Source organism: Pezoporus wallicus, unplaced genomic scaffold (genome assembly GCF_028554395.1).
Source record: "Pezoporus wallicus isolate ANWC-B61680 ecotype Strahan unplaced genomic scaffold, APGP_CSIRO_Pwel_v1 contig_6658, whole genome shotgun sequence".
Classification (NCBI taxonomy): Eukaryota; Metazoa; Chordata; class Aves; order Psittaciformes; family Psittacidae; genus Pezoporus; species Pezoporus wallicus.
In genome coordinates, this window is record NW_026642312.1 from 6,056,118 (window position 1) to 6,077,083 (window position 20,966).

Sequence of the window (20,966 nt, forward strand, 5' to 3'; positions counted from 1 at the left end):
TGATTCAGTGATTCAGAGACAAGGAAGGCTGAAATCGTGCGACTCACTGCCCTCAATCATTTGCCGAGCAGTGGGACTTCTGGATTCTCATCTCTGCTAAAGCTTCTCTGTTCTGTGCTCACTCTAAAGCTGTCTAGCATATAATTGTCTTAGAGATCACAGACCTAGAGCTATTCTTGCTTGTTGTCCTGAGGGCTCCACGAATTTTGCATTATCTTCTGCTAATACATATGATTTACCTATGGATATACCTAGTCTTTGCAGCTGTGAGACTTTGTTGCTTTTATGGGCAAAGGGTACTCTCAGCATCTCTAACGAGTGTCCAAGCCACACACTCATGACAGAAGGATGCCCACAGACACCACTGTCTTAGGGAAAACTGGACATAACTTGGGACTTTGCTGCTACTCTATTTTCAGCATCCCGACTCAGTTTAGCCAGGAGATACTTTAGCAGATGCAGCATATATAGAACCTGCAACTTCTCTGGGAGTTGACTGCTGAATTTCAGATGTTTTTAAGTTCAGTTAGCAACTAAGCAGATGTTTTCTCATTTGTAATTTTGAAGCTTGACACCTGAGATTCATCTACCCATTGTATCTGGCACCAAGGGCCTTTTCTGTATGTTCTCATTATTGCAATTACCATTGAAGTTGATGATAGCTGCCCTTTTCTGATTGCCAAATTCAATTCCTGCTAGCAGGCTTTTAATTAATTCTGATAATCAGTAGACCAATCATCAGAGAAAGGCAAAAGGGGCTCATAAGATTTAATTTTTCCCATACTTCCTCCTACTGAAATTTATGACTCAGTTGGAAAGAGGAGGCCAATATGTAGCACTGAATGATTCATTAAAAATATTTCAAAACTCTGACAGCATTTATCATTAAAGCTTTAGAAATGTGTTTCCTGGAGAGAATCCTGTAGTTCAGATCTTCCAGTGTGGGCATGCTGTTTCACCCAAACCAAAAGTGGGCTACAGCAGCTTCAAATAAGGTTTATAGACTTCGAAATTTCTACCTTCCTGTGAGATAATCTCAAGAAAGTTTGGATTTATGTCCATGTAGGCTTTTAGAACTGGCAAATAAACACTGTATGTTTTTTTGTAGATGCAACCTAAACACAATTCTTGGGGAATTTTGTAGTTGGGTGTTAGTCAAAGATCAGAAAAGTTCTTGAGAACTAAGAGAGGGTACTATATTTTTAATTAGACTAACTTGAATAGATAGGAAAAAAATAGGAAAATCTTAATATCCAGAAACTTTTATTTGGGTATGGAGCAGAAGGAACAAATTTTAAAGCTTAACAGAAAGTTGAGTTCTTCCTCCTGTGCAAACCAAAAATAAGCATATTTACACTTGATCATTTTGCTATGACTGCTTAAGCTTTTCTGCCTGAATCTCACTCAACCAGAAGAACAGTAGACTTCTTTGAGATGATTATATGTTGCACCAGTCAAAATCCGCAGCAGCTGAAACAAAGGAGTGATTGAGCAAGCTCATTTAAAAGGAAAAAGTGAAGCAGAAAATGTTTAATCTTAGATAACAAAAAATGTAATTAAGGTACAATCTGAATACCAATAAGCATATAGTGTCCCAGGCACTACCTGCAATCTCTTCTCAGACACCAAAATGTAGGTGATAACCTCTTTACAAGCTCCTGCTGTCAGGGAGCTCACCCAGCAAAAGCTGTCTCTGCTGTGCATCAGCTTAATTTCAACATCCACACTATTCAACAAAGTTGTATAGTGTGGGCGTTCAGATGTGTCCTCACAAAGAGTGTTTAACTGAGATAGTCATGCATGGCTCAGAGCTCTCTTTTACAGCATGAAGTGGCACAGTCACATCTCCTTGGCACAGTTACATGCTATGAATTGAGCAGATAAGCAGTGACGGAGAGATGAAGTTTGTGTTAGAGTCATGTGAGCAACTGTCTATGCTGGTAAATTAAACATGGCTGAGACCTTTGTTAAACCCAAAAGTCAACTTGGTGTGAGACGGCTCCGCTGGTAAATTCACTGTCACAGACTCCCAACAAGACAGCTACACCCCACTTGCAAGTTGGTGTTCACAGAATATAACCCCATGCTTGTTACAGATGTACCTGCAAGTCTCTCTCACCTGCCATAGCTGACGTTGGGCCCATGATGTCACTCCCTGCTGACTCAACTGCTGATGATGCCTGAATCAGACACCCACCCACCAATTCTCAGGGGCAATCTTCCCCTCCCAGTAGGCTCCACATGGCCCAGTTCAGACCCTAAGCCTGGGAGATCATCCATCAAGTCCAACCTTTACCCCAGCACTGCCAAGTCCACCACTAAACCATGTCACTAAGGTCCTCATCTGCGTGTTTTTTAACACTTCCAGGGATGGTGATTACACCACTTCCCTGGGAAGCCTGTCCCAATAACTTGTCACCCTTGCTAACTTCCAAGCTGCAGGAAGGGAAATATCACATTAATAAAGAGCTAATGCTAGTTACACGTAGCACAGAGTGTGGACCAAAGTAATGGCAGTTAATAGGTTCCAGGGTCACTCTTTCTTTTAGTTTACTCATATCAGGACAGCCATAAGGGCTGTTGCAGACATACCACACCATCGTTCACTCCCAGTGATGTTCAGTAAGGCTATGCTGCTTACTTTGGCAATGAATAGTATGAGTCAAAACTGGTGCAAAGTAACTGGCTCTGGAGTGATCACTTCCTGTGCTAAACCCCAATGACACTGTAGACTTAATTCTAAAGAAAAAGTGCTTGTTGCAAATAATTTGATAAGTTATATAATTTCTCTTGGGAATACTACGCAGCACAGAAAACTGACATGCTTTCCTTCACCTGACTGCATAAAAAAATATATCATATAAAAAAGAGAAACTTGAATAATGAATGGCTTAAGACACCACAAAAAAAAAAACCAGACACATGTATGGGAAATTGAGAGTCTGACTATGCTTTTCTGTAGTGTTTCTATTGAGATTAATTATGGTGGTTAGCATATGACTAACTCTCTCATTCTTTCTGTTGGAAAAAAAAAAGTGTTGAAATCATATACCTTATTACCATACAGTATGTCTGTGATCGTGACTTCTAAAGCTCGAAGAAAATACAAAAGAGACCTTTCTTAATCATCACTTGGTGTTAACACAAAGGCACCAGAAGGAGCAGATGAAACAAACCATTTAAGTTAATATACACTTGTCAAGCAAGAAACAGTATGATGACATGAATCCAGTCTCTCAAAGGAAGGAAATTTTTTTTGTTCAGTGAAAGCTGATATCTCTCAGTAAACCACCCAGTACAAAAATAGGAAATGAAGTTAAGAAATGTAAAGCTCTTCCATTCCTCTCATCTTTTCTCTTTGCACTAATAAATTATTATGTTTAATGTTATGGGATTTTACAGAAGAGAAAGCAAGCCATAGCTTGTCATCAAAGCTTGACAAAACCAGAAGTTCTTTTTTATTGTCAACATACAATGACAATTTTCATAGAACCATTAGAGGTGTCAGCTCCCTATAAATACTTGTGTCCTATTATAGGTAAGCCATACTTAGAGGACAGGAACAATTGAATGAAAACCTATCCCTTACTCAACAAAATAACAGTCAATGGAGTGCCAGCAATGTCATGTAGAAGATTCTGAATGACACATGTAAATCCCATGCCTCTGTGAGAGAAGGTAGTCTTGCCTCACTGAAGGTGAGCATAAGGGAAAGCTTTGAGCACTCTCATGGAAATCTAGTATTATGGTTTGTTCCTAGGTAACATAATTTCAGCATGGTGATGTCAGCAATAAATCTGGATATATAAATATATTAATAGAAAATTAATAAAATACAATGAGTGTAAGTTGCAACATAAGACGTATTATGCCGGTTGCAGATGGTGCATAACTCATAAAAATGTCACATTAATGATGTCTAGAAGTTTGTTCAAATCCTGTTGCAGTCTTGACAATTTGGTCAGTATCATACCTGATAGGAATAGTAACCTGGTTTTGATAAGCAATTGCTTTTTTATACTTGGTGATTAAAATTTCAAGTTCTTCAGTTTGAGAATGTACCATGTTCCATATTGGTCCTAAGGGTCCTGTCTAAGTTGTAGGCCAATATTCCTCCAGCAGCAATATGAATTAGGTTTTTGGTTCTCTGAAGTCATTCTGTCATAACACAGACCATCACAAAACAAAACCAATACATATATAACCCAATTTTCACTGAAGTACAACAATGGAATTATCATACTCTTAGCCTAAACAGCAGGTACCTGAGATCATATTATTCTTACAAGTGTCTTGTATTACTAAGCGTTCACGGTTTCCCCATTTTACAACCATGAACACAGATTAGATTACCTTTGTTATTCATGCATTTGGTCCCTTGAACTGGTAGCCATCCATATTCTATTAGCTAAAATAATGAGGAGTGGACCATACTGGTAAATGGATTTTTCTTTACTTTCCCTGTTTATGGTGCAGTGATAAATAGATCCATTTAACAGACTACTTTCACTTGCTACCCCTAAGCTTTGATAAAATGGATTTTACAATACTGGCACAAATAAAATAATAGAGTTCCTAACATAGCAGAATTCCCACTATTGATCCAATTGGTTTGTTTTTCATCTTCATTTATAATAAAGATTTGCATGGTAACAGAAGCAATGGTAGTGCTGGTATTGGATACAAATTTGTAAACACCAGCATATATATCCTTGAAAATCTTCTGGAGTTTTTTCCAGGCAGTTAGGCTAATAGTCAAAGTATTGGTAGCTGCATCCTTTCCATTTATTATGTCCATAGTCTGACAATTATGGCTTAATGGTCCTAGCCTGGACACTTTATTACTAGTGATTTCTAAGTTGATAGAATCCAATGTTCCTGTGCCCAATCCAACTGTTCTTAATGCCGTGGAAAGATCCCTAACTATGCAGGTTTTAAAGTTTGCAGTCTGGATGTAGTGTGTGCAAGGTAAACGTTATCCAAACCACTCATTACTTCAGCTGTGGTCATAATAAATTTCCACCCTTCAGAGGTACATGCCAAAGGACTTCCCCTGCCCTAAGGTTTGCTCGTCGTTGATTTTAGGCAAGAGAATCCTTTTTTTAATGATCAAATGCACTGGTTATCACTATATTATCTGCTTGCTTCTTAGTAATTAAACAACCTCACCTTCTGGCATGCTGATGCAAGTCACATGCTCCAGTATGTCCAAATCATTCATGCAGCCATTCAGCAATCAAAGCAGAAAAAAAGCCTTGAGTCCTGAATGGTTAGGCAAATACCATCATTTCCTAGTGTGCCGCTACATGCCCTATAGTAACAAGATGAGAGTTGTCAATATCTTATATTTGATCTCAATATTTGCTTTTCTATATATGAGATATATGGGGAATTTGCCCAATTTTCTAGCTATTGTATAGCATTATGCCATACAGCATAGGAATCAGTATATATGGCCTGTGCTCTATTTCTAAGAGCTAATACCATGGCACAGAGCTCTGCTAATTGACCATAACTTCTTATTTGCTCAATTATTACAGGTTCTTTGGCTACAAATACAGTAGCAGCCATTCCTTGCTGTTTACACTGTATTTTTTGAGCGCTCCTGTCAGTAAATCAGAGACCATCAGGTTGACGGGTTGAATTCGGGCATCCTGGCTAGAAGAACAAGGAGGCTTCATGTACTCAATGGGCATTTCTATATGTGCCACAACTTCAGTAATTTTACTCTCCTTAGTTAAGCCAGATACAATTTCATGATGATACAGTACTCACCTTTGACAGTGGCCTTACATGCTACACCTAAAGGTGCTGGTTTACCAGCAAGCATGGGTTTAAAGTGTTACTGGCAATGGTATATGCTCCTTTCCTAGGTCAAGAGTTCAGTCACTGCCTGTCCTTTGTAAATTGCTGACATCATATTATCAAAAGTGGAATGATCGCCACCAGATAAACACATATACTGCACAACAGTGACCTCCTGTGGTAACTTTAATGTTTCTAGTTATTTAGACAATACCACATGGACAATAGTTGGACTGTTCAAAACATGCATTAAGGGAGTAAATGTATGTAGCGGAGTTGCTCCACCTGCACCTGGTACATATCATAGAATTGTAGAACACCAGGTTGGAAGGCACCCCAAAGATCATCTTCTTGGAGGACAAGTCTTACAAGAACCAGTGCAAGTGCAGCGACCTGAACTGAGCTGGCTTTGGTGCCAAGTAACTCCACACAAAACACCACATCCCTTGTCCTGAGTGACCACCATAATGGAGCCCCAAGTCACGGACTACATGAACTCAGTGGACGTTTTGTATACATTTAAGAGCACTTTAAGGACATTTTACAGGTGCGTTCCATAGACAAAGGAATGCTATCTTTGTACTATATCAAAGGATGAGGAGTGGTGGTTAGTGAGTGGTGATGGTTAATAACTGGACAGTGTGGGACCTGAGCATGATGTAAACAGTATGGGATAAAGGGTGGAGAATGTGCTGGTTTAGGCTGGGATAGAGTTAATTTTCTTCGTAGCAGCTAGTAATCCAGTGTTCTGGATTTGTGCTGAAAACAGTGTTGATAACACGGAGATGTTTTAGTTATTGCTGAGCAATGCTTACACACAGCCAAGACCTTTTCTGCTCTTCTAGGCTAGGGGTGCACAAGGAGTCAGGAGGAGCCACAGCTGGGACAGCTGACCCCAACTGACCAAAGGGATATTCCATACCATATGATGTCCATTGAGAGGAAAGCAGCTTACCTGATGTGTAAAAAATGCATACTGGTAACTGGTGCCAGCAAGGTCTTGCAACCTGTAACATAATGTAAAGGACTGGATATTTTTAACTGGGGTTGAAGAATTCAAATTGGAGTTTTATACTGAACTTCCACAATGATAGGTGTCAGTTTCTTCTCCAAAGTAACAACTGATAGGACAAGAGGCCTCAGGCTGTGCCAAGGAAGGTTTAGATTGGATATTAGGAACAATTTCTTCACAGAGAGGCATTGGAACAGGCTGCCCAAGGAATTGGTAGAATCTCTGTCCCTGGAAGCGTTCACAAACTGTGTAGATGAGGCCCTCAGTGACATGGTTTAGTGGTGGCTTTGGCAGTCTTGGGGTAAAGGTTGGGCTTGATGATCTCAAAGGTCTTTTCCAACCAAGCTGATTCTATGATTCTGTGTCATGTGCAGCATATAAAGCTAGGGGAAGAAGGAAGGAAGGACATTCAGAGTGATGGTGTTTGTCTTTCCAAATAACCATTACACATGATGGAGCCCTGCTTTCTCAGGGATGGCTGAACCCCTGCCTGCCAATGGTAAATGGTGAATAATTTTGCTTTGCTCATATAAGTGGCTCTTGTTTTACCTATTAAACTGTTATCTCAATCCATGAGTTCTCTCACCTTTCTGATTCTCCCCCTCATCCCACTGAGGAGGAGTGAGCAAGTGGCTTTGCAGTGCTTAGCGGCCAGCTGGGGTTACACCAGGCAACTGCCAAGAGAGGAAACATCCGTGTCCTTCTAGTTTGGGTCAAAAGGAAAACCCAGACAGCTCAGGGTCATAACCCATACAGCAGAGCACAATACACAAATGTCCTAAGCTCTATAAATTACTAAGACCTAGGCAACTGCTTTGGACTCCCTCTAAGGCACCGAAAATGGCCTTGTTCCTAATTTTGCAGAGACAAAAGGCCTGGTTCTGGCACTCATGAGAAGACCGAAGAGACGGCTGCTGCTTTCCACCACCTTCAGACGCTCTCAGGCCGCCCTTGCGCTCCTGCCCTGCACACCCACCCCAGCACTTGAAGACACACTGCACGCATGGGAAAAACAGAAGACCTCGACCCTCCCGTGAACGCCGCTGCGGTGCGGGCGCCACGCTTCCCCTTGCTCGGGACACACCCCACCCTTCCGCCACCGCACTGGGACGCGCGGGCAGCTCGCAGCTGGCCCCCCGCGGGCGGAGCCGATGGGCAGGTGAGGCCCCACCTCTCCAGCAGGGAGTCTGCGGCTGTGAGGGATGGGAGTTGTCCGAGGCGGTGTTGCGTGTGGGTGGTGCTGCGTTAGGCTTCCCGCAGCGGGACAGCAGGCCCGGTGCCGCGCTGCCTCCCGTGTAGGCCTTCTACCTGCGGACAGGGTCGGGGAGCCGCGGTGGGCAAGTGGAGGAGCTGTCGGTGGCTGTTTCTGTTTCGCTGGGTCTTTCTTTCTCTGGCCTTTCTACCCCAGGGTCTCTCCGTGCCCCGCGGCAAGGAGAGGTGCGGCTTTCCGGCAGGCCCGTGACTGTAGGGTTGAAGCTAAAGGCGCGGTGTGGTGCAGCCACCAAGGGGGTTCTCGCAGAGCTCAACCCGGTTGTCTCCCGCCTGTGCCTGTGCTGGAGGTGCTAGTGCCTGGGTGCCAGGCTATCTCTAGCGCTTCAGACTGTTGCCGAAGCCAGGTTGGAAGAGAAGGAGCTTTTTCTGTGTCAGGTGAAGAGCTTGCTGTTTGGATGGGTGTTAGGAAGATCCTGTTGGGGAATGTAGAGCTAATTGCTGGCCTTTGCATAGCTCTGCAAAGCCCAGCAAAAGGAGAGTGCCATTGTTGGGGTTTCTTTGACAGCCAGTTCCTGCCTGACCGAGTTTCGGCAAGTACTGGTGGAGCTCCATGTATCTTTGCCATCCCAAAATCATTCCACCTAGTGTCCTCTTGCATGCTGTATGAGGGCATTTCCTCCTTTTGCAGGGCTCTTCTAGAAGATGTCAGGTGGGAAAAAACGCTCTGAAACACTCTGCCCTCTAGGTGAAGCCTAGTACTGCTCAGCCTGTTTGACTGGGGTTCCCGATCCCCCTTAGAGGAAGTTTTGATTTTGTTTCATAATCTTAAACTGTGGTGTGCAGTAGAGATTCAGGAGAGTGGCAACCCAGCAAATTGCAAAGGAGAGAGAGAGCCTTTGGGATAATTGGGCTGTGCAGTTTCTCATGGACCAGTTAATGAAGTGACAGCAAACATAGTCTAATGTTTTCCACTCCTGATACCAGGAAGAGTAAGTGCTTTGGGGAATTCTTAGACATGAGTTGCAGCATAGTTAACATTTATGTGTACCTAAGAGCTCTTTAATAGGCTGCCTGCCTTAGGGTAGTTTACTTACACCCACGAAATTGTATTTGATGCACTTGGAGTAACTTGGCAAGTGTCCTGTGACATAATTCCTTAGACTTTTTCTTCCTTGTCTGCCACTCCCTTTTCCGATTAATGAAGGTTTGTTTACATTTTCTTTTTTGCTCACTAGAAGTTGAGAAAGTAAGGTATCTAGAGGTTGGGTGCTGGTCGGATGTTTTTGGGGAGGTGGGGACTTAGTTTGCTTGTTTTATAAATAAAGACCTGCAAACAGGTACTGCCTTTGCTTTTGTTAATGTGTGAGGAGGAAATGGAAACAAAAGCTTAAGTGCTTCTTGCTGTCTGTGCCTCTTGCTGCTCTTGGTGTTCTTGGAAATAGTTTTCTTCATGAAGATGCATGATCCCCTGTATTAGAACACAGTATGTGAAATTTGAATGCCGTTTCAAAACTGAAACCGAAGTTCCCTTGTTGCATCTGATCCTCTAGATGTTGTGTTTACTATATTCCCCAGAATAACCAAGCCTGGTCTTCTGTCTCCAAGCTGAACAACACAGCATGTTGCTCAAGTTCCAGGTGGGCTCGATTTGTTATTGCCTGGAAGAGGGTTTTACCATAAGTGTTTTCTTTTCCATTATCATAGGACAGTAATACCACATGCCACTAACAGGACCAGAGAAGTCAGTAACCCTTAAGACCCCACTTCCTCCAACATCCCAGATTCCAGGTCTTGGTGATCTTGCAAATGCTCCACATGAAATGCCATCCAGGTGCCGCAGGGGATCAGAGACAGATTCAGCTTATGTCAGGCTGGCAAAGCAAGGAGGCCAATCTGGTGGGTGTCTGTCTTGCTCATTTTGTTTTCCTTTGTTTTCTTTGGCTTTGCTTGGGTGTGGTGGTGGGAAGTGCCTGTAGATACTACAGAAGAATCCTCTTGAATTTTGAAGTTAAATGAAAAGTTAATGAGCGATGTCACCTTGTCAAGCCATCCTTGTAGTCAGTTGTGTATAGGTACCTGTGTCAAAATGTGTAGTCTTGCACTGTATCTGATCTAAGCAGATGATGACAATTTAGCTGCATTTCAGTGAGGTCTGTACCATTTATGCTTGGGCTGTTTAAGTAGCAGTCTGGTGAAAATGATGCCACAAGAAAGCTTCATCAGAGAACTTGGTAGAGGTTTATAAAGTGTGGGGTTTTGTTTTGTTTTGTTTGTTTTTGTTTTGTTTTGTTTTTTGTGATGACATTCAGTTTGTTACAGTGCTGTATATATTTGTTCTTGTATGAAGGTGATCTGTGGTTTTGTTATTTCCTTTATCTAAGAAGGAAGCTTGAGGAACTTGAGCATGCATGCTCTGAGCAAGATGACAAATCCATAAATGAGAATTAACAGAGCAGTAGAAACATTTCAAAGCATTTAGAGCAAGATAAAGCACAAGTGGAACATAATGCTGCAAGGTTCTGACTATCCATTTTATGAAGGGAAACAAATGGTCCTTACTAAATAAATCAAGCACTTTTTCCTGATAAAACAGTAACCTGAAAACAAAGGTAATGCTTTTGCAACCAGATAAAAGTCAGAAAAGTAGCAGTTTTTGTCTTTTTCTCTCAAGACCTACTGAAGCACTACACTGCTGTGATAAGTAAATCCTCTCCAGCAGCATATGCTGCACCTGACTGGTACTTGCACTGCTCCAATCCCCCAGCGACCAATAAGCCACAGTAAGTCTGCTGAGACCTTGCATAACTTCTTGGGTTCTTCACTTGGTAGTGTTTAAAATGCTGTTGTACTAAAGTAGAAGATATGTATCCCTTGTATAATAAACAGGTGTTAAATCTTTGCCTGCAGGAGCTATGTTTCCTTTCTACCAGATTATGTAATTCACAGAGAGTTTAAGGCTGATGAACACTGTGGTAACCATTGTGAGATAAGAGGCCCTTTCGATTTTGATACGAAAACTGTTTGGCAGCAGGATGCTGAGGACAAAGAAAAGGCAGAGAAAAAGAAGATATGATGGAGAGGCACTCTGTCACTTGCTTGTTTTGTAGAGCTTGTGAAGACACTTGTAGATGGGCCTGTTATAGAAGGGAAGCTGTAGTCCACCCAAGCTTCTGTGTTCCAGAGACAATCTTTATATTGCAGTTAATTGAGGAGAAAGCTGTGTTTCTCAAGTGCAGTAGGTATAGCATAAGAAACAGAAATGCAGTTTCCAGTCACATTATATAGTGCATATACTGAAGTGTGAAAGAAGGCCAGTAGTTAGTTTCCATCTCCTTATGCTTTATTTCCCCTGCAGTTCAGTCTTGGTGAAGAGAATTTTTGTCTAGTAATTTTCGGGGAAGAAGAAATGAGAAGGAGAAAGGAACAGAAGACTTTTCCAAAAAAGCAGTGTGCTTTAGTTTAAGATGCAAGAGAGTCTCTAAAGATACTGCAGTAGCTGTCTTTGAACAGAAGATGTAACCAAGACAAAATAAGTATAGCACAAGCTATGTCCAGAACAAACCTTTCTGTAGTGATCTTGGCATTTTGTCCAGGAAGCCTCTCTCCTGTCCTCCCTCTTTCATCCTCCACGCCCTTGCCTGTTTTAGAAGTTGAAACCTTACGGTTTTATTAATATTCTCTGTAATCTTGGTTGCCTAATTTACTGTAGGTCTTTGGAGTATCCATGGAAAGGTGTTTGATGTACTTGAAGAGAGGGAAGGATGTTGAATATTTTAGGAAAAAAGTTCTTAGCCTTTGCTGAGATGAGTAGTGCAAATTCAGAACGATGGCACGTGCAGATGGGAACGCCTCATTACTGAATAGGTTAGGGAATGTTTACTTAATATGTGGAAAGAGGCAAACAAGCAATATATGCTTACGCTACAATTTGCCTGGTGCTTGTAGGTGAATCTTTTTTTCAATCAGAGGTACAAGGACTGAAAATGGAAACTTGGCTTGCCATGGGGTCTCTTGAAAGGATCTTCAGTACTCTAAAAGTCAAACTTTGGTAACAGTAAGAGTAATGCAAGTCCATGTGGTGACTGGTGAAGTGAGACTGAGATCCATTTCTGTTTGTGTGAAGTTTGATAGACAGTTTCATTCAGTCATGTGAATGAAAGTTTCCATATGTTTTATTTAGCACCAAATATAAAGCAAATTTGTTGTATATTCAGCTCAATTTCAAAGTCTGCTGAGGTCCTGAAAGATAGTCTACACTGTTCTTTTGGAAGCTGAAGTTGAGTTTTTGTCTGAGGTGCTAAATCTATCAAATCTTTTTCTTTAGGACTACGTGCCTGACAAGGCAGATTCTGCGTCTCTAGCTTTAGCTTTACCTCCATACCACCATCACTGGAATGGTTATCCTTCATAGTACCTTTCTTGTACCCTGAAAAGTGCCTTGTATATCTTGAAACTTTGCATGATGCTTTTTTCACAGCTGCTTCTTGTATCTCCTCTTACAGGAGGTTTCTATCCTGTGCTTACAGACTACCTTTCTGAAGAGTCTTTAAGTGAGACAATGGATCTAGCCCTGCCAAATGGTCTTGACTTTAGTTTTCTCAGTGTACCTCTTGCATGTTGAAATGTAAGAGATATATTCCAAAACACCACAAGCAAATTTCTAAGCAATATTCAATTCCTTTGTTTGACTGTGTGATTATATTGCAGCAGCAAACTACTTCAACTATTGAGACTGAACATACTGAAAATATTTTTCAGTCCAGTCTGATAAGCAGTTGCTCAGAAGACACTCATGATGGAGTCATGGAGATAAATGCCTTAGGGTGCCCTTAGGCACAAGTGCAAAAACATTCTGACTTCTAAGGGTACCTCTTCAACTCCGTTTGGAAAACATTGTTTCCCAGGTGGGCCCTTTCTCTAGAACATTAAGCCTTTATGCCACTTTGTTTTGAAGTATTGGAATCTCCACTGTTAATCATATTATGATTGTCAATGTGTAGAGGACTGGAGATCAGGAGGACCATTACATGGTTCTCTGTGCCTTGGGATGGATCCTGTAGTTCCTCCTTAATGCCTTAATCACAGGGATAATTCTTATTCTTCTGGGAATTTTGCAGCAAAATGCTGGGAAGATGTGTTAGTGCATGAAGGATTTAGCTTCTATGCTCATGGCAACATAATGGTCTATGAGCCTGTCCTGGGTTCAGCAGTAGCAGTCATTTTTCTCCTTCTTGGTAGCTGGTGCAGTGCTGTGTTTTGACTTTCAGCTTGGGAACAGAGCTGATAACAATGATGTTTTGGTTTGGCCAAGGACTTTGTGAGCCTCATGCTCTGCCAGGGAGGAGGGGAAGCCGGGAGGAAGCAGAGACAGGATACCTGACCCAAGCTAGCCGAAGAGGTATTCCATACCACAGCATGTCATGCCCAGGATGTAACTGGGAGTTAGCCGGAAGGGCTGGTAGACTGTGGGGTTGGAGGAGGTATGGGTTGGTGCTTGGTCAGGCTTGGGGGGCGAGTTATCGGTCGGCTGGTGGTGAGGTGTTGTATTCTTTTCCCTTGTTATTTCCTTTATCATTGTTGTTGGTAGTAGCAGTAGTGATTTGTGTTATACCTTAGTTACTAAACTGTTCTTATCTCAACCTGTGGGAGTTGCATTCTTTTTGATTCTCCTCTCCATCCCTCCAGGAGTAGGGGGAGGGAAAGAAGGAGGGGAGTGAGTGAACAAGTTACCTGACTTGGTTTAAACCACGACAGAGCCTAAGTATGCGTATTTTGCTTATGCATCATATGGACCAGCTGGGTTGGATTGAAAATGCTATGACTCTTAAGAAAGAGGCAGCCATGTGTAAGAGTGAGAGATCTGTTGCAAGGTTGTGTCATGGTTAGCATCAGCATTAGGCAATCTTCCTGCATCATCAGCAAGATTATTACTTCATTTATGAAGAAATCCCTTTTAGTCACTTGCCTGAAATGTGTGTGTGTGTGTATATATATACGCATACATCCATCCCTATGTATGTGCTGTAGTAAAAAGGATTACTTGTTTGAGGTCAGGATTTGGAAGAGAGAGAATTGGAAGGTAATCAAATTTTCCCTTGATTGCAGGGTAGCCAGGGCTTCATCCAGGGGCTTTTAGCTTTCCATGCTGGCAGTAGGTATCTGTTGTTCTTAATATACTAGTGAGGCACAATACTTATCACATTTCATGTTTCTTGAATCTGAGACTAATAATTGTGTATGTATAATAAATTTAGGTAGTAATTTTTAGGGTATGTTGTTGCTATCTCTTGACAAAGAGAGAAATCACTTTAAACTGAGAGCATGCAAAAGATGTCCTACATAGTTTGCTTTATCTGGGTAAGTTGTCCTCTGTAAAATAGAAGATTGTCAAAGTGAAAATGCCTCCCCAGCTATAATCGTTGGGGTGTGGTGGGACAAGGGTCTGCTTTTAATGCTGAATTTGTAAACAAAGCAAAGTAACAAACAGCACCTGGCAGATTGCAGGTGCCCTCCAAAGCCAAATTCTGATCTGTTTCCTCGCTCCTTTTGTTACTCCTCAACTCATTTGAACAGTAGGGAATGTTTTGATACCTGCAGTTTATGCTAGTCTGTCTCATCTAATACCAAGAAAAGAAACAGAACATGTTAAACAATATGACAGCCTTGGTAGCAGCCTTCAGATGTTTTCTCATTGCCTTTTTTTATCTTTTTTTTTTTTTTTTCCCTTCTGAGTTTGGCCTTTGTCTATCTCTAGTCATTCTCTCTAGGTTTTCCCCCTCTTCCTACCTTTTAATTAACTTTTTAATTATTAGACTTCTTTTTCTAGTGCTTTGCTTCAATGCCAAGAGGAGTCTCAACTTTCCATCTGCCATTTGTATCTTGCCTGTCAGTTTTTCCGTGTTGCCCTGTGTGCCATCATGCCTTCAATATGTGACAAAGGTGACCGAGTTTGGTGATTTCTACTTGTCTTACTAAATTGCTTTTGTCAGTTGAAACTGTTAAGTAGCTGGGCTGGATCTAAAACTTCCATGGTATGTCAGATCTGAAATGGTGCATTTTAATGGTAGATGGAAGACAGTACTATAATTTTTTGCACAATAGGATACGATTTGTGAAATGTAAAGCACGAGTAAGCTGCTTCAGCAGAGTGTAGTGTTGGTGGATTTGAAAAGCAGTTCTGAATAACTAAAGCATATTTTAATCTCTAGTTTGGACAACAAACTCTACTCTTCCTCCAACATCACTGCTTCCAGCATCACTGCATGCTCTTGCTGGTATCATCTCTTCTTCTTTGACAAATGTCCATTTTTTTCATCTTTTTAAGCTTCAGCATAGTCAGCCTGAAATCTAGTAGCCCATCCACTTATTCTTTACCAGATTCTGAAATTTTTCTTTTGGTGAAACTTTGATTCTATTGAAGTCTGTAGGGATTTCAGCACTGACTTAACACGTTGGTTTGCATTGGTGTCCTGTTTCAGAATTAGTAGAACTGTCTGTCTTAGGCTTCACTTTCTTTCAGAAAATAATAAAATTTATACTCTCTGAACATCCAGGTCTGCTTCTTTTAGTGGCTTGTTAACTAGCTCACTGATCAGATGTATTCAAATACCATTATACTTCTCTTTGCTCTTTCTTTTTAAATGTGCACAGGCTCCTTGAGCAGTCTGTGGTGTGTTTACATCTACTTTGGAATCTTCTCATGGATGTTTTCATGGGAGTTGTTTTGTAGTGTCTGATAATGGTGCATCTAATTTTTGCGTTTTGTTCATAATTTTTTGCTCTGTTAACTGTATCACAGTAGGTATTTCCACATAGGAGGAAAGTATCCTTAATGTACTTATCCTTAATGTACTTTTCAGTCTACAGAGCAATACATTTCACTTCCAGTTTCTCTGTCCTGATTTTTTTAAAGTAACTTGCAAGTAATAATTCTAATCTGATTGGGATGTTTTCGTACACAGCATACAGAGAAAGGAGCCAAGATAAGAGGCTGCGATAGTTTGAATTGGAAGTTTAACTTAGGGTAGAGGTGTACTGTGGGGGAAAAGCTTGTGGAGAGCACATTTTGCTTTATTGACATAGTGAAAAAACAGCTGATCTCATCTAGAATGACTGACTAAGGTTCTGCTTTATCTTTTGCTATTTCTTTATGATCCTCTACTCTTACTTATGGAAATAATATAGGTAAGATAATGAAGTTTGACAAGACTTGGGGCCTTTAATATATTCTTCACTTTTGAAGGTTATACTATCATACAATCTTCTTGGTTATTTTTATCATAACTCCTTTAATTAAGATTTCTCTAACACAGGTAAAGCTCCCAGCTATAAACCCTAAATATCCAAGCAGAATGCCAAATGTTTCTACGAACAAGGAATTTAGTGGGGAAAAATAAACTTTCCTTACCACCCATGTAAGTAGTATGCTCATGAAATTTATTAAATTCCTAAGCAAGTACTATTACTATTTGTGAAAGTGCAGATTAGTGGCTACGTTTATGGGCTTCATGGATCCTTTACTGCTACTAAACTTGCTATTATCTGTGGTATTTTTGTTGTTTGTAAAACTATTTTAGTAATAGCACTTAAAGTCATACAGGAAAGCTATTCAGTATAACTTTGCTTTAGGAAAACTAAGCATAGAGTTGCATGTCTTCATGTAGCATGCTTTTATTGTATTCTAAATTGTCTTGGTTTTGTCCTCAATGCCAGTGTACAGATTCAAATAATAATGTATATTGTTAGTTCTGTAAACATAGGTTACAAAGACACAAGTGAGGCTACTATTATTTTAAGAAAACACAAACTGTAGCCTGTGTAAGATCAGTCACAGCAAAACTACTGCAATGAACATGGAGAATAAGTATTTTAAGGAAATTATTATATCACCCATGATGTGATGTAGTATCATCAGCTTTGTGCAAAACTGAATTGTTTCTGTGTACTTTGTCTTAAAAATTTATTGTGCAGTCATCAGTAATCCCAGTATGTTTTAGAAATACATTAATGATGCAGAATAAATTAGTAAACTGCCTAATGAGCAAATCTGTAACAAAATTGCATCTTTGTGCAGCACAGAATGAGTATTGTCAGCCTTTTTTGCTTACGCATTCTTGTGTGATTTTCATTTTTCACTTTTTTTCCTCTTAAGACCAGAATAGTGGTCTTAATTCTGATAATCTTCAATTCTTAGATTATTACATGTGGAATATATGTTTAGTTATTTAGAAATAAATTATAAGGATAATTCCCTTTCTGTGCAAAATAAAATTTTACCATCTAATCCCCATTTTTGTTTACTTATACCATTGTTTTCCTTAACATATCTGGATTTACAGGCCTGCTAAGAAGAAAAAACGAAGCAGTAAACTTTAGCAAATTAATTAGCAATGGTTATGGGACTGACTGGCTTCAGCAGTGTACAGGAAGAAACAAAAACATTAAAGAAACATCAGAAAATAGTGATCAGTCCAAAGGTATCATTTTTGAAAGCTGTTTCTTTTCAAGCGAGTTGGGATCTCAAGGTAACAGCAGAGGGCAGCCTGAATCATTTCTCTTTGGATACGGTGAGACTTAACTGAATTGCTCTGCTTAGCTTACAGTTCCCTATGAGCAGCTAAAGAAAAGTGTGCTCCTGTTTGTAGTCAGCGAAGGCAGGGATTTAATGGATTTTTTCCATCTTTACAATTCCAGAAGTATGCTCGGTTCTAATCCAGGCGCTTCTGTGTTTTTGCGAAATGTTGCAAAGGCACAGCTGTCCTTCTGCCTAAATTTAAGCAAAATAAAATATTTGTTGCCTATTTGTTGTGAATTGTCTGTGGCCACTAATATTTTTCTGAAAACTGCTTTGGCAAATGTCATCGATACTGATGTTTAAGAAATAGAGAACTGTTTGTAAGACTTTGTCAAAACAGATATATGCGCATTGTAAAGACAGCGGCATTGTAACAGTTTTATTAGAGAAAAAACATTATTTGATGTTTACCTACGATTTCAGGCCTTTCTTTGTCATGCATAATTGCAATAGCTATGAAAGACATCATTTGAAAATACTTAGGAAGAAAGGTTAAAGGGTGGAAAATTCCCCTTCCTTATGTCAAAGACCTTTTGCTCAGGCTTTTTACAATGGCTTGGTAACCATGGAGGGTATGTCAGTTTCCTATAGCAACCTTTTAAAATGCTGTTGAACACAGAGGTTGCAAGTTCCAGAATTTCGTTTATTTTTTTATTTGTATCACTGAATGCTTTTGTATACACTGGGGATTGCCATGACTCCCTTGATCTTGGTATATCAATGTGTGAAAGGCTTAGAGGACAGTTAATTTACTTTCTGTGACACCTTAGCACTTTCTGAATTCATCATGTTTTCCTTACATCAGTACAGGAACAGTAACTGTGTTTGTGTGTGTCTGTGTGTGCTGAATCTTTTCTTCCAGGTGAGTATCAGAAGAAATCAGGCAAACAAAACTAGAAGTTGTGTGTTATTGTTCAGAAATAAAACTGGTATAAAAGTAGGGATGAAACCAGATTTCAGTTTGGACCTGAAAGAGGGTGCATGACTTTGAAGAGTGACTTCTTGGGTTAGCTTAAGTATCCAAACTCTGGTCATGCAGAGATGCTGCCTTAGGAGATGCAATGACCTAACAATTGAGCTGTGGAGCCTAAAAAAGCTCTTCCTTAGCATGAAAGAACCTTCATTATTCTTTTGTTTTCGGATGCTATTGAACTTTCTTGTGCACTGACATTTTTCTTTTGCATTACTGTAACATGAAAGGATTTTTCATTTTTTGAAATCTCAAATTCATTCATTTAGTGATAATCAATTTCTTTAATGTGAAATGTGCCTTTGGATTTGAAGGAAGCTGGAGCTTTTTCGGAGTAATCATATTGGTTTGGTTATACCACCTATGCATAGAGACCAAAATGATGGGTATACTCAAAAGACTGCTGTAAAGCCAGTATGCTGCATAGTTTGATGTATCTTCAAAAAGAAGATGTATCTATATATCTTATTTTTGAAATGCTTTTCTTTTACAGATTCTTAGATAATACCTCCTGCTTTGCTTGCATTGCCCTCCTTTGTCGATCATAGCTACATTCCGATTGAGAGAGATTCTGTATCTCGATATAAAAGGAGTTTTTTGGTTTTTAAATGTTCTTAACAGTGTGGTTTCATCCAGGCACATGCTTTGATTCAGTTTTGACCTTTTCGTTCTTTCAGGTATGTGCTGAAGGTAGTGCTTATATTTTCCCACTTAGGTAATTTTGTCTGCTCATCCAAAGCAATTGGCAGCATGAGCACCTTGCAGCTCCCTTTTGAGATGGAGCTTTCTTGGTTATGTCTTGCACAGGATAAGTCCAGGACATCAGACAGGAAATGCATCCCCTTCGGTATGTAAATCTGTAACCCATGTATGCTGGCTTACAGATTTACATCATATGTGCAAACCTTGTAGGTAGCTTCTCTATCTTACTAGCTAAAATATAAAAGTACTGGGATTTGTATGCCTTTTGATGTGAGAGAAAAACTGAAAATTATAATTGACCTTTTTATTGCAGTTGAAGTTATCCAAAGAACTTTAATTTTTATTTAATTTTTTTTTATTGCAGATTCAGAGCCATCAGAGTCTGAATAAGCACCTACAAGCAATGAGTCAAAGCCACTGCTGAGTTAGGATATATCCTTAAAATCCTATGAATAATTGAATATTTATTATAAAGCCCATTAGAAAGTGGATGCAATTTCAATATGATATTTTTTGCTACTACTATGAAAAGCGAAGTTTTTAATAAGTAAACGGTAATTTTTAGTCTCCTTTTCAGAGTGTACTCAGTACATTGTACACCTTTGAATCTAAAAAGATTTAAAAATGTGTAACTGAATATATATTTGAACAGAATGTTGAGAGGATTTGCCTTAATATTGCTTTTCTTTAGAACCTTGATATGAAAATTGATTGGAAATAGGTAAACTTGTTGCTAATCTGAACCCTCAAAATTTTCAGTGAAAGTTGGTGAAAGTTTTGCTGTTGTTGTTAGACCCAGCATCTGAGTCCATCTTTGCTGTTCATTCTAACTAACAATTCATCTAAGTCATATTTACAAAAATAAAAGTCTAAAGCATATGAAAAAACCTGAAAGTACAGTTATTGGTTAATCAGCAAAGTTTTCCAACTATACAAAAAGCTTATAACAAGCTGTATCTGGAGGGCAGGAGGGAATTACTACCTTAAAGCTGTTTTCACTTACAATTTAATTGTTGCTAAGTAATGCTTAAAGCCAAACAGACTGTTGATACCCTTAGGTTTTCAACTACAAAACTTTACACCTAATACAGTAATCACCAGAGCTGCATGATATTTTCCAAAAATAAAAGTGCCATTTTATGATATTATTTCAGTATTACTCAGTCATATGAGCATACCTTATCTGGGAATTCAGCTGTCTTTATTTGATAGTCTTTGGATAAGGTTATAATTTTTACTTTTAGCATCTGTAAGAAAAGTGTAATAGAGGGCTGGGTCTGTTGTGCCCATCAATGGTAAACTGCAACAGTAAAGTAATTTATTTGTATGACAGCCTTTATAGCATACTTTAAGGGTATAACTATCAGCAGTAGTGCTACTTTACCGTCTCACTTTTTATCTTTTGACTTCCATTACAGGAAAAACTGCTTTTGCAAATACTGTTTGCAATTACATGATTTACTGTCCAAAACATGAAAGAAAGGGGAAATAAGAGGTGATGATGAAACTCTTTGGAGTTAAATCGCTTCATGGCAGGGCAGCCAAGTGTGTGTGTGTGTGTGGTGGTTATGCTCATAGGGGCTAAGAAGGTATTTTGCTCTTAAGCATATGTTAAGTCCATTTCAGTCTCTTTTGTAGAAAGTTTTCTGAAAGGTGTTTAGTACAAATGTACTGAAGAAGTTGGAGACAGT

General features: G+C 39.8%; 2 protein-coding genes and 1 long non-coding RNA gene across 3 annotated transcripts in view; 2 read left to right on the top strand and 1 right to left on the bottom strand.

Moving 5' to 3' along the window:
* UPP1 (uridine phosphorylase 1) overlaps positions 1 to 20,966 on the top strand; it is a 110,913-nt gene that overhangs the window by 74,953 nt on the left and 14,994 nt on the right. The gene's annotated exons all lie outside the window — the stretch shown is intronic.
* Positions 1,247 to 6,691, bottom strand: LOC130609622 (uncharacterized). The gene is made up of 3 exons (XR_008974828.1): positions 6,621 to 6,691; positions 3,053 to 3,093; positions 1,247 to 1,470 (listed from the first exon to the last, which is right to left on the bottom strand). It is a non-coding gene; the product is annotated as an uncharacterized LOC130609622 (long non-coding RNA).
* Positions 9,331 to 19,881, top strand: CUNH7orf57 (chromosome unknown C7orf57 homolog). Its single transcript, XM_057428835.1, is given in 8 exon segments — positions 9,331 to 9,666; positions 9,734 to 9,925; positions 10,701 to 10,809; positions 10,937 to 11,094; positions 16,340 to 16,413; positions 16,415 to 16,443; positions 17,324 to 17,505; positions 19,640 to 19,881. Coding segments are annotated over 7 exon segments (795 nt in total). The 5' UTR covers positions 9,331 to 9,666; positions 9,734 to 9,747; the 3' UTR covers positions 19,705 to 19,881.